The sequence below is a fragment of the Podarcis gaigeae genome (assembly GCF_964106915.1).
Source record: "Podarcis gaigeae genome assembly, chromosome: 13".
Taxonomy (NCBI): Eukaryota; Metazoa; Chordata; class Lepidosauria; order Squamata; family Lacertidae; genus Podarcis; species Podarcis gaigeae.
Window position 1 is genome coordinate 15,006,623 of NC_139689.1, and position 13,928 is coordinate 15,020,550.

At 42.8% G+C, this 13,928-nt stretch overlaps 1 protein-coding gene across 1 annotated transcript; it reads left to right on the plus strand.

Annotated features, from left to right (window-relative positions):
• Window positions 1–1,702: 1,702 nt before the first annotated feature.
• Window positions 1,703–7,004, plus strand: LOC310829308 (C-type lectin BpLec-like). The gene is made up of 5 exons (XM_083707614.1): window positions 1,703–1,778; window positions 3,232–3,323; window positions 4,097–4,237; window positions 5,486–5,600; window positions 6,794–7,004. Exons 1-5 carry the CDS (start codon window positions 1,712–1,714, stop codon window positions 6,859–6,861), a joined length of 483 nt encoding a protein of 160 aa, XP_083563740.1. The 5' UTR covers window positions 1,703–1,711; the 3' UTR covers window positions 6,862–7,004.
• The last annotated feature ends 6,924 nt before the right edge of the window (window positions 7,005–13,928 follow it).

Genomic DNA, 13,928 nt, shown 5'->3' on the forward strand with positions numbered 1-13,928 from the left:
ACCATAAAAAATCGACCCTGAGGCACCCCAAAGGGCGACTTCAGCATTTCCCTAGTACAGTCGTACCTCGGGTTACATATGCTTCAGGTTACATACGCTTCAGGTTACAGACTCCGCTAACCCAGAAATAGTGCTTGAGGTTAAGAACTTTGCTTCAGGATGAGAACAGGAATTGCGCGGTGGTGGCGCGGCAGCAGCGGGAGGCCCCATTAGCTAAAGTGGTGCTTCAGGTTAAGAACAGTTTCAGGTTAAGTACGGACCTCCAGAATGAATTAAGTACTTAACCCGAGCTACCACTGTAAGCTATTTTATTCTAGAGGATGATCTGTGCCTACAAATCTGGGCGCAGAATCTGGCTACCAGCCAGGTCGTCTTGTGATCTTTGCCTAAGAGGAGAGAATTAAGTTTAGACTTGTCTGAAAGATCAGCGAGCCTTTCAGCAAAGGATCAATGGTGTCTCTATGGATCTCAACATAAAAAGAACCTCTAAAAAATATATGTTCGGGGCTTCCTAATGGGCAGGTGTAAAGTCTCTGTGCATACGAGACTCTTCTATAGGAGCCTTCCAGAACCGGTGAGGGCAAGGCTGAGCTTCTAGCTAGAGTGAAAGCCCTTCTTGCGTTTCTGGATGTGAGGAAATAGAGATATGTTGCTAGAGCGGCTACGTATCTCCCATTTTCTATGATTTTATAATCAGGGACCCTTGTACAGTCCTGTGGGAGGCAAGATCCTGATCCCTTTGCGTGGCCTTTATGGAGCAAACTTGCCTCAGGGGCTGGTATAACATAGTAGCAAAACGTGAGCCACATTTCTTTCCAAGTAACCTTCTAAGGGCCGCATGGCAGTGGTGGGTAGGGGCATAGGCAATAAGGACTGCGAACAAGTGTTTTGATGGTTGATTAAGAATATGGTTCCTCTTCCTCTTCAGAAGGAAATAGATTCAAAATTCTCTCCCCCCTTCAATATGCTTTTCCCCATCAAAATGAAGGAGAGGTTGATGCCCTTTCTGCAATGCTCAAGGCTAGTGAAACAAATGACAATCCACTGATTTGGCCTTAAATTATGCAAAACTGAAGGCATCAGACCAGGATTTCCTTGCAGCATTCTGCTCATCTTGGTATTGCACCACCTTTGTATGGGGTCTATATAACAGCTGCCCAGACTAGGTGAGACCATCAGAGAGGCACCTGGCTCAGCTGACAACCACACTGGTCCACCCAGAAGAACAGCATTGCAAGGTAAGTTCTGGGGAGGTGATCCATAAGTCTTTGTGAGTGAGTTCCTGCAGAGTGTAGAGCGAAATGTTTTCAAAATCTCTGAGATATGATGGTGGACTCTTTGGTGAGGACTTCTGTCTCAGAAGGTGGTGGGCGAGATCTCCTTGGCTATAGGTTTTTGACCAAAGACTGGATAACCACCCACCAGGAATGATGTTGTAGTGGATCTTATGCCTCTACAAGGTGTTCAATTAGATGACCTTGGAGGTCCCTTCCAGCTCTATGACTTATGGGAAATGTGGCAGGAAGTCTCAAATGATTTTTTTATGTCCCAGCCAGTAAGTAAAGCATTGATGAACTTAGAAATTAGTATAGTATAGTATAGTATAGTATAGTATAGTATAGTATAGTATAGTATTCACTAAATGCACCTTTTGAACATACTCTTCTTCCTCCCATCTCTACTTCCTCCCATCTCAAAGGTCAACCAGAAGATGGGACTCTTAACGTATTTCAGCCTATGCCTTCTGGGCATCCTGGTCTCCAACCCTTTCCTGGGAGGTGAGTTTCCTTTGCAAATACTGATATTATATGACCAGTTAAGATGTGGACTTGGGTGAAAAGCAACTTTCTTCAAATGCCTTTAGTTGGCCAATTCAGTCTTTCAGAAAGATATCAGAAACCTTAGTCACAATTGAGCAGAATTTCAGACAAATGTAGGTGTTTCATTTTCAAGTAACGGCAATCCACTAAAATCTACTAAACCTCTGGCTCTTTAGAATGGGGTGGCTTGAACTGGGCTCATGTTAACAAAAAATAATCTGGGCTTGCTCCATGGATCACATTGAGTAACATCCCTAGAGACAAAGTGGTGAATCAATTTAGCACTTTTAGGGCCTTTAAATAAGAGACTCTGGGTGGGCAGAAGGTTGCTCATAATCTAGGAGGAGGTTTCTGGGTGGTTTGCAGACAAATCCATCAATTTTGGCTCTGCAAGTTTCTCATTTTTCCAATCTTAAATTCAGTCCTCCACATGCCTGCAACAATTTGCAACCTTTCTTTAAAACAGGAAACAACCATTATGAAAAAAGTATCAATATTTTAGTGTCCATTTCTCCCAATGAACAAATTCTTAAATGCACTTTTGACTACCACACACACTTCTGCAAGGCATTTCTCCTAATGTAATGCATTTTGTATGTTATTTTCACCCATCTATGCAATTTTAACACATACCTTACCCCAGTATATGCATTTTTGATACATGTTACTCAACTGCAGAACTGCACTGAAAAATTCAGAAGAATGCAAATTTCAAAGGATGACTGAATCTTGGTTTGCATGTTGGTTGAGAAAATGTGAATTGGGTGGATTCGCTTTTAAATGCAAACCTGGTTGAATTTCTCCCTCGTCTCTATTTGCAGTAGATGAACAAAGTTTCCAGGCTCCAATTCTTTAACAATCCCAGTCACTTAAAGCTTCCCTCCCAGCCCGGAATTAGGTGGTTGAAAAAGAACATTTTTTGGGAAAGCCAGAAGCGAAAGAGCTTGTGAGCTAGGGACTGATCTCAAACAGGTGCACTGAGCATATGTTCAGAGGCAACCTGTCCATGCCACCTGTGGCGCAGCTCAAGCTGGCTTTTCTTTCTTTAATACTGTGGTGGCTGCTGCTTATTGGGATTGGCAGAAGGGAGGTGGAGTCAGAGGTAATGGTACATCCAGAGCCAATGAGAGGCAGAGACAAGGGATGCTAGTTTTGCCTCTGTCCTCCTTCCTGCTGAGCTCTACAAGGGGCAACTCTGAGACCAGGGAGGAGGAAGCTGACCGCCAGTGCCACCTACTGGATTGGGTGTAAGAAGGCAGGCAGGTGGGGGCTGGCGAAGGGCAGACTGAGGTTGGGAGGGCAGTGCCCTAATGGACCAGCCTCTACTGCTTTAAAGCAAAAATGCTTTGGAATATCTGCTGACTATTTCGTGCTTCTTTCCTTTCCTTTCTACCCCCTTGTCTCCATGCAGCTGAGGCTGACACCTGCGCCAGGGAGTGGCTGCAAAACCAGGGCAACTGCTATGCATATTTCGACAACAAATTGAGCTGGCAAGAGGCTGAGGTAAGAAGTGTTTCTCTGCCACCCAGATGTGATATATATAAGCTGTATAAGTCAGCTTCCCAGTTCCCATTTCAGGAGTTTGGCTGGAACAAGGGATGAGGAAGAAATTTAGGCCCTGTCTGCTCTATACTTTGAAATAGTCATGGGTTCACCAAATATTCATGGCAAGCGTAGTTTGTGTCGTTAGGATACTCTATTCCCACCACAGATATGTAATTTTCAGAATGGTTTATCAGTCAATCCATCTCTGGTGATTCTTTTTTTGTGTGGAAATAATTTTTATTTGATTTTACTAGTATAAGAATATAACAATACAACCATCCACATCCATATTTATAGATTCCTTCGAATCTCTGGGCTTCCCACCTTCCCCTTGTCAACCCTTTCAATTGCATGCTATCCAGTAGTCCGTATTTTATATCACTCCATTGTCTCCATAGTATTTGCTACATTACAAGTGTTATTGGAATCCTGCTAATGTTTTCATCTGCTTACAGTGGTTTCCCAGATAAATTATAATCCCCCCCCACTCTGTTAAAGTTTTGGTCTTCTTGGTTCCTGAGCTTTCAGGTCAACTTTGCCAAGAAGACCACCTCTGGCAATTCTTGTTCTATGAGGGAAATAGAGGTCTCCCAACAACTCCCAGCACCCTTACCTGCCAGGAAGCTAGTTGAGTGGCTCTCCCCTATCCGGTGAGCCACGTCTGACCAATCCTGTTGATGGGATATGATAACTGGGGAAGAAACCACCACTCTTTCCTTCTCCATGTTTAGATTGAGTGCCAGAGCTATGGCCGTGGGGCCCACCTCGCCTCTGTTCTCACCAAAGCAGAGACTCTCTTGGTGGCTGAGCACATCTCCACTTATCAGCAAGAAATAAGTGATGTCTGGATCGGGCTCCACGATGTCCGTCAGGTAAGCTTGCTCCATTCCTAGCTATCGTCACCAAGTAGCAGCTCCACAGCATGGCTGGTGATGCAATGAGGTTGAGGGAACGTTCTTTCATATGCAGTGGACCTGTAAAAGGGTAAAAGAGTACTGTATTGGAAAATAATGAATTGGAAAAAAAAATGTTTAAAAATATCCCCCCCCCAAAAAAAACCCCCAGAGTCCTTTCTGTTGGGGATAGCTCAGACTGAAATTCACAGGTGTCAGAAGAGGTTATTTATGTATGCCACTACGGTGGCCCATGTTTTGTTAGCCCCAAAATGGAAAACGAGTGAGGTCCCAACTAAAGAAGAATGACACCTTAAGCTGATGGAATATGCGCAGCTTGCAGCCTTAACATTTACAGTACAATAAGAGAACAAGAAGAATTTCGTTTAAAGAAGTTTGGAAAATGTTTATTGAATATATGGGGGGAAACTGTGTACACTTGAAAACGTTGGTAGCATTAAGATAAATTCAACAGTGTAAATAAGTTTTGGTGGATGTAATAATGGTTTAGTTTATGTAAAATATACAGGGATTTATGATATGCAAAATGAACCATGGAAAGAGAAGAAGGGAAGTCACTGATATTTTAAGGATGTTTAAATGAGTATTCTAAGTTGTATAACAAAAAATTTAATTGCATATATATATATATATATATATATATATATATATATATATATGCATGGACGGTGACAAGGCCTGATACAGTTGGGCATCCACCAAGGGCCCATATCCAAGTGGGAGTGGCCCATCCATAAAAGCCTCCTAAGCCTGTCCTTCCTTTTCATAACTGCAACTTGCTTGTTCACCTGCCTCTCACTCTAACCCAGGCAATATTGGTGGTTGAGGAAGAGGAGCAGTAAATGTCACTGCCTGCTTGCCCATTGGCTTTCTGCTTGGCAAAACAAGCATGTGGCAAGTGTCAGTGGATGGGAATAGTGGTGAGGAGGAGAGGGGTCTGTGATGGATGTGGCTTTGCCCAAGGGTTCCCCCAGACCAGGAGCCAGCACAGCTCCTTAGTAATGGCATCCCTTCCTTATCTCACAACTCTCCCACATGTTGCTTCTCCATTGTTTTCTATGGGTGTCTGCATCACAGCTGATAACAGCTCCCCATTGGCCAACCTATCCAGTTAATCTTGCATTGGTGTCATCCCAACAGTATCTTCCTTCTTTCTGGGCCCTTCATTGCCCATGTCACGTGATCTGTTCTTTCTCTTTTCTGCAGACCCGGAAATGGAGGTGGGCTGATGAATCCACCTACAACTACAAGTCCTGGATGATAAACCAGCCAGACAACTACCGCAATGCTGAACACTGTGTGGAGCTGCGTCGAACCACGGGTAAGCAATCCATTCTCAGGGTCTGGAAAAGGACAAGGATGTGTGGCCAGTGTGGTTCTTAGCGAGCTGGCAAAGTCTGACAGCCACAGTTTTGAGCCAGGTTCACACGTTGCATTCTTGACCCACCAGACCAAGCAATGGCAAAAACGTCTACAGTACACCAGTCAAAACTGTGTATTAAAAATGGGTTTGGTAGGAGAAATTCATAGTGAAATACTGGTGAATTTTCATAACGGTTTTGACAATAATTCACTGCACAGTGTGGCAAACGGAATTTAGGCATGGAAATACAGGGAAGTGAACTTTAAAGTGGAAAAATGAGACACCAAGAAAACTGAAGTCGACAGAGCCTGCCATCCCTAGTTAATTGTCCTGAAATGAAAAGGGTTTAAGCAGTGGTAGCTGGTGTATCCATTGGGACTGGCAGGGTGCAAGGCAGGAAGGCCCAACTAATTCTAGTCCCCCCACAATCCCTGTTGAGTTAGGCAAGGTGTTATGTACTGAGTTGAATAGGATCCAAAAGGCAGCAGTCTGATTGGTCCTAGAACAATAGGATTCAGAATGCAGCAGTCTGATTGGTCCCCAGGAGCCACCCAATCCAGCTCCAGGTGGAAGTGAATCCACAACCTGATTGGCCTACAGGTGAATCCCGGAATTAGAAAATCATGTGGGCCCATTGTGTAAATAATGTATATAAAGCAGACATTATGGGGGAACTTCCATTCCTCCTCACCACTATGAGCTGAATAAAGAGCAAGAAATCCACTCTCGACTCTGAGCATATTTCACAAGGGCAGACTAAGGAGGATGCAGCTGACAGCCACAGCTACCCTCTGGACTGGCTGCAAGTAAGAAGGCACATCTGGGAGCTGGCTGGGGCCAGAACAAAGATGGTGGGGCAGTGCCCCATTTGCCCTAATGGACCAGCCCACACTTTTTTTTAATAATTCAGAAAGCAGAACTAGTTTGGATTTTTTGGGGGGCGGTACTAGTTTCCTTTGTTTTGAACCCTAGAATTCTTTCTATCATGCCCCTCTAAAAATCCTTTTACAAGCATGAAGACTAGGAACATTACTTTTCAATCATGGAAAGCAGAAATTTCTAAGTGGTTGGCAATATTCTACAGCCACTGACCTATCTGCGCCAGAAAGACGAAGTAACACCTGCCTTGTCTTTTCTTTTTTGCATTCTAGACTTTAAGCAGTGGAACGATGCTCAGTGCAAGAAACGCAATGCCTACATCTGCAAGCATGAACTCTAGGGAAGACTGGAGTTTCCCCTTTGGCCTTGCTGGGATGCGCCTGGTTCAACAGCCGCGAGAGAGATCTGCCATTCAACGCACCCTCCAACCACCGCCATTCAAAACACGCATCTCAGAAGAATGATCTTGTGTGGGCCTCTCTCTTCTCCTGCCTTTCATTAATGACCACAGCACAGTGCAGTCTTAATAAACTATCTACCTTATGCATAAATATCTTGGCATGTTTCTGTTATTGTAGAACAATTTCGGTCTCCTTAGGCTGCTAGGTAGAAAGGAGGGCAGCAGAGGCTCTGCTTGACCATTCATTCACCTTTGTGCAGAAGGCAGAGTTTCAGTAGGTACATCTCCGAACTCTGCATGAAATTCCAGCTTTGCTACAGCTTTTCAGCTAAGGGCGGTGAACCTTTCTTGATCCAAGGGCCACATAGGAAACTTTTCTGGGGCCACAGAACCCTTATGGATGGTGCCAGAGGTACCAATGGGTGCCGATTCTTACCTTTGTCCAGAAGACTACATCCCAGCTATATAAGAGTCAGATGCTTCTACACTCAGCCACTCACACCTTTAACCTTGACTTGGACAAGCAAGAGTTCAAGGACACATTCCTTCCACACCCTAAAGGACTTTAAAAGGACATAGGACACGGTGGTGAGGGGTGGCCTTGGGAGAGTCCTGAGTGACAGGTGGAGAGGTCTAGTGTCAATTTATTTATATATCCACAAGTAAATCTCTGCTCAAAGCGGTTCAAAGAAAAATCAAAGTCTAAATACAGCGGGACCTCTGGTTATGAACTTAATTCGTTCCTGAGGTCCATTCTTAAGCTGAAACCATTCTTATCCTGAGGCGCGTTTTCACTAATGGGGCCTCCCGGTGTGCGCACACCTCCGATGCACGATTTCTGTTTGCATCCTGGGGCAAAGTTTGCAACCAGGAGCAGCTTACTTCTGTTGGAAAACAAGCCCCCTCGGGAGAGGCTGCCCCCCCCCGCAGGTTCCCAGAGCTTGTTTACCGGTGATCTTCCTCTGGCTGACATCCCAGACAGACCAGGGAGATATTGATCAGCGACATTTCCCAGCGTGGAAAATGCTAGCAGGGAAAGAAGATAGTCAGAAAGCCTTTTACATCTTGTTTATTTCTGACTGATGTAACTCTACAAAAAAACATGTCCGAACAGTTCAGTGTTCAGCAAGCAAGTGGCAAAGACTTCCTTCACATACGCAACAGGAAGGTCTCATATTACACTCTGAGCAAAGACTTTTTAAGCCTGTGAACTTCCGGGAAGATTCTTTCCCACAGCTAGTCACATCATGTGATGTTTTCACCAAGCTGCCAGTTTGCAGCTGCGTTGCTCTCATATTGTAACAACTTCTGAGTTAGCAAAGCTTGTAACCTGAAGCGTTCATAACCAGAAGCGTTCGTAACCAGAGGTACCACTGTACAGTATTAGACTAACATTACAGTACCAGAATCTGCAACATAACATGAAAAAACCCCAATGATCAACAATTTAACATATCTAAACATTTAACTAAATCATACAGGTTACTAATACTTACAGCTTACTAATTAAGCAACTCCTTTTTGAAGGCTCCTGGGGTTGGTGGATGGGGTCAAACTGGTGAAACCAACCATCCCCTGATGGCAGCCATAGAGTTTCTCTCCCCTCTCAGTTGTTGTTCTTCTGGCAACAGCTCCCTTCTGAAGGCTCCTAGGGGTGGGGTGGGTTGTGCACACAAGGCAAGGGGTAAAAGTCACCCCTTGATGACCAACACCTAAAGGGACATATCTGGCCCTAGTCCCTGCCACTGTTTTAAATGTACAGGCATCCTGTCCTAATTTGCAGCTGGTGGTCCCCAAGATCCTCTAATATCCTTTCATTTCTATGTATATATATCTCACACGTAATGTTCCCGCATCATTTCTCATATTAAAGGAGCTGCAAGTGGATTTTTTCCTGGAACTAACTAACATGGAAATGAGTGCTAAACATGAGCTATATTCCATTAGTTTCCCAGAAGTGTTATTTGCATTGTGTGAATGCTCAAATATAATGGAGAAATTAACAGCTAGGGAAATGAAATAAAGTGCTGTGTGAATGCAGTGCAGCTTGTAGAATAAACTCACAATCAAACACCAGTCTGGACTCTGGAGGGGTCCATACCCCTTTTTTGTCTTTCCCATAGGGCTTAGTGGTGCGTCACGCCAGGGTGCCGGCCTCTCAGGGGCGCCCCAGTGAGTGGGGGAGCTATGTGATTTTGCTGGCGGCCTCCCCTTTTCCTGCACACCCGACAGCTGCACCCTGTCAACTATATGGCTGGTGAGCATGCACCTTCCTTCCCAAGCCTCTGTGTGAGGAGAGCGATCCCTTTAGAGGCTTGGCTGGCGGGTGTGCAGCTTCCCTCCCAAGCCTTCGCGGGGATTGCTCTCCCGCAGCAGCATGGGGGGGAGTTGTGCCCCCATGGCTGGCAGTGCGCAGCTTCACCCCTCCCACTTTCCGTGGTAATTTGCGGGTGCTGGGCAGATATTTGCACCCTGGCACCGCGTCTGCTAAAGACAGCCCTTGGTGCATAGTTCACATTTGCCTCCTGTCTGAAAAAACACCTGGGGGCGCCATCTCCAGGGCCCCCCCTGGGAGCCCAGGCACCCACAAGCAATACTTATGGGGGTGTTAATACTAGGAGCTCCTCCATCCTATGCTCAGGTTGTATATATGCTTAAATAAAACCATATATCTGAAAGACTCTCTTGTCTGTGCTGACCGTCATTCCAAAAGGAAACTGAACCCTGGGAAAAGCTCAGGTACTCCTGGAGTCTCTCATCGCTTGGAGATTCGGGGAGGTTGCCCGTAATGGTACGTTTGCCTCTAATGTTTTGCAAGTCCGAACAGTCTTAGAAACAGGATACCTTAAAGTGTGACTTCCCCATACCTCCCTTACACTGCATCCTTGTTTTGCAATTTTTCAGCAACCCTTTAGTCCTTTTTTCTATTTGTATCTCTCTCAAATTTCTTAACATTATTATTTACAGCTGTAATTCTCTGTTTCTTACCCCCTGACATCTTAACAGTCCACAATCTTACAACAATTTTAAAGGTATAATTTAAATTTTTCCCAGTCCTCCTCCACTGTCTCTTTCCTCTGGTCACGGATTCTGCTGGTCATCTCCGCCAGTCCCATAAATTCAGTCACCTTCATCTGCCATTCTTCCAGAGTGGGTAGTTCTTGCGTCTTCCAATACTTTGCCAGAAGAATTCTTGCCGCTGTAGTTGCATACATAAAAAATGTCCTATCCTTTTTTGGTACCAGTTGGCCAACCATACCCAGGAGAAAGGCCTCCGGCTTCTTTGAAAAGGTCCACTTAAGGACTTTCTTAAGTTCATTATAGATCATTTCCCAGTAGGCCTTAATCCTTGGGCAGGTCCACCAAAGGTGGTAAAAGGTTCCTTCAGACTCATTACATTTCCAGCATTTGTTATTGGGCAAATGATAGATCTTTGCAAGCTTGACTGGTGTCATGTACCACCTATAGATCATTTTCATTATATTCTCTTTTAAGGCACTACATGCCGTAAATTTTATACCAGTGGTCCATAACTGCTCCCAGTCAGCAAACATAATGTCATAACCAATATCCTGTGCCCATTTAATCATAGCTGATTTAACCGTTTCTTCCTGTGTATTCCATTTCAGCAGCAAGTTATACATTCTAGACAGATTCTTAGTATTGGGTTCTAACAATTCTGTTTCTAACTTCGACCTCTCCTTCTGGAATCCTACTTTCCTGTCTTGCTTAAATACCTCATTTATCTGATGATAATGTAACCAATCTCGGACTTTATGCTTTAGCTTATCATAACTCTTAAGTTTAAGCTTTTCACCATCTTGTTCTAAGATTTCACAATATTTTGACCAATTGGTGTCCATGTTAAGTTTTTTCACTGCCTTAGCTTCCATTGGTGACAACCACCTGGGGGTTTTACTTTCCAACAAATCTTTATATCGAATCCAAACATTATACAATGCTTTCCTAACAATATGGTTTTTAAAGCCCTTATGCACCTTTACCTTGTCATACCATAGATAAGCATGCCAACCAAAGTTATTGTCATACCCTTCTAGGTCCAAAATGTCTGTGTCCTCAAGAAGTAGCCATTGCTTCAGCCAGCAAAATGCTGCTGATTCATAATAGAGTTTTAGGTCTGGCAAGGCAAATCCCCCTCTATCTTTTGCATCTGTTAAAATCTTAAACTTTATTCTGGGCTTTTTGCCCTGCCAGACAAATTTAGATATATCTTTCTGCCACCTCTTGAAGCAGTCCATTTTGTCCACAATCTGTAATGTCTGAAATAAAAACAACATTCTCGGCAATACGTTCATCTTGATAACAGCAATCCGGCCTAACAAGGAAAGTCTCAGCCTAGACCATATGTCTAGATCTTTCTTCACTTCTGTCCAGCATTTTTCATAATTATCTTTAAATAGATTGACATTCTTAGATGTTAAGTTCACCCCCAGATATTTCACTTTTTTCGTTATTTCCAAGCCGGTTTCACTCTGAAATCTATCTTTTTCTTCCATTGTTAATTTTTTTTCCAGCACTTTTGTTTTTTGCTTATTCAATTTAAATCCTGCCACTTGACCAAATCTCTCAATTAACTCTAACACTCTTTTAGTACTAGCGTCTGGCTGTTGCAATGTTAGTACTAGATCATCTGCAAATGCCCTTAATTTATAATGTTTTGCTCCGACCTGTATTCCTTTAACCAGCTGGTCCCTTCTAATCATATTCAACAAAACCTCCAGGACAGATATAAAAAGCAGAGGGGATATTGGGCATCCCTGTCGTGTACCTTTTTCTATTGGAATTTCGTCCATCACAACACTGTTCACAATTAGTTTAGCTTTTTGTTCAGAATATATTGCACCTATACCATTTTCAAAACCCTGGCCTACCCCCATCCCTTGGAGATTCTTCTTCATAAAACTCCAACAAATGTTGTCAAAGGCTTTCTCCGCATCCACAAAAATCAATACTGCTTTCTTATTGATGTCCACCTCTAATAACTCCAAAATGTCTATAATATTCCTCACATTATTTGACATATGTCTTCCTGGGAGAAAGCCTGTTTGGTCCTTATGAATCTCCCCTGACAATACTCTCTTGAATCTTTTTGCTAAAATGTCTGCAAAAATTTTGTAATCCACATTTAATAGTGATATAGGGCGGTAGTTCTTAACCTGATTTTTCCCAGTCTCTGTTTTCGGTATAAGTGGGATAAATGCCTCTTTCCACGATTCGGGAGCTTTTTTCCCCTCCAAGATTTGGTTACAAACTTCCTTCAATGGTTGTATTAACCATTCCTTCAGCACTTTGTAGTATCTCGCAGTCAAGTCATCTGGTCCTGGTGATTTCCCCAATTGCATATTCTGAATGGCACCCTCTATTTCTTGTTCCGTAATTTTCTCATTAAGGATCATTTTATTCTGTTCTGAAATCCTTGGTAATCCATATTTTCCAACAAATTCTTCTATTTCTTGTTCATTTACTGGCCCTTGTGCATACAATTTCTTGAAAAAGCTTTGAAAACAGTTACTTATCTCATTCGGTCTAGTGATAATTTTCCCATCCACTTCAAGAGATGTCACAGTATTCAATTTTTGTCTTTTTTTCAATTGCCATGATAGGAGTTTCCCACATTTATCTGCCGAATCAAATGTCTTTTGTCTCATTTGCTTTATTTTCCATTCTATTTCTTGATTCATCAGTTCCATGTATTGCATCTGATAATACTTTATTTCTCTCAATATCTCTTGAGACTTTGGTTTGGATCTCAATTTCTTCTCTCCTTCTTTCATTTTTTCCAGAATTTTTTCTTCCCTCTCCTTTTGTTTTTTCCTCTTTAGTGAATTCTGTTGAATTAGGAAACCACGCATCACGGCCTTACTTGCGTCCCATATTATTCTCTTCTCCACTTCTGTTCTCATATTTATCTCGAAATAATCTTTTAAAGCTTTTTGGGCCTTCTTATAGATTTCTTCATCTCTTAAAAGGGTGTCATTCATTCTCCATCTGAATGTTCCAGCTGTTGTTAGTTTCATCTCCATCTTTACAGCATTATGGTCGGAGCAGGTTTTTGGGCAGATTTCTGTTTTTTTAACTCTTGGTGCCAAATTGCTAGAAATCCAAATTTGGTCAATTCTAGTCCATGTCATTTTTGCTTCGGAGAAGAGGGTTCCCTCTCTTTCTAGAGGGTTCCTTGTTCTCCAAATGTCTATAAGGTCCATGGTGTCAGTCATTTCAAAAAAGGTCTTTGGTAGTCTCCCATCCTTAGATATTAAAAGTCTTTGTGCTTTATCCATATTTGTTGAGACGACTCCATTCATGTCCCCCATCATCACGATTTTATAGTCCAAAAAGTCCACTAAAGTCTCATGCAACTTCTTAAAGAATTCCGCCTTCCCTTCATTAGGCGCATAGACTCCTACTATCAAAAATTTTTCTCCTTGTATTTGGATTTCAGCTGCCAAATATCTTCCTTGATCATCTTTAAATATCATTTTTGGGGCCAGTTTTTCTTTTGCATAGATCACTACGCCTCTTTTTTTAACCTTGTCTGATGAGATAAATTCCAGTCCCAATCTCCTATTTGTCAGAAGCTTCCTGTGTATCCTGACAATATGGGTTTCTTGCAAACATATTAAGTCCAATTGTTCTTTCTTTAGAATATGAAAAACTTGTTTTCTTTTTCGGGGAAGGTTCAAACCATTACAATTCCAACTCAGAAGTTGCAGAGACATCTTTATTGATGGGTATCTTTTCCACCGACTGCACCAAGCTGTTGTTCCTCGTCAGTTGGTGCTGGACTAAGTCCAAATGATAGATTTGCAATATCAGTTGGTTCTCTCACACTCACAGTCCCTTTTTGTAAATCCTCAAAGTATCTCTCCAAAAAGTGTTCCTTGTCCTGTACTGTTTTGATCTTGATCTTCTTCCCTTTAAAGTTGAAGGACAATCCTTGTGGGAACTCCCACCTAAATGGGATGTTATTTCCTTTCAGCAGGTCGACA

Excerpts from the sequence above, each read along its gene's own strand:
- LOC310829308 (XM_083707614.1), top strand. The coding sequence starts at position 1,712 with ATGGGACTCTTAACGTATTTCAGCCTATGCCTTCTGGGCATCCTGGTC. Across the intron at positions 4,238-5,485 it reads GGCTCCACGATGTCCGTCAG|ACCCGGAAATGGAGGTGGGC; the intron begins GTAAGCTTGCTC and ends TCTTTTCTGCAG. Across the intron at positions 5,601-6,793 it reads GGAGCTGCGTCGAACCACGG|ACTTTAAGCAGTGGAACGAT; the intron begins GTAAGCAATCCA and ends TTTGCATTCTAG.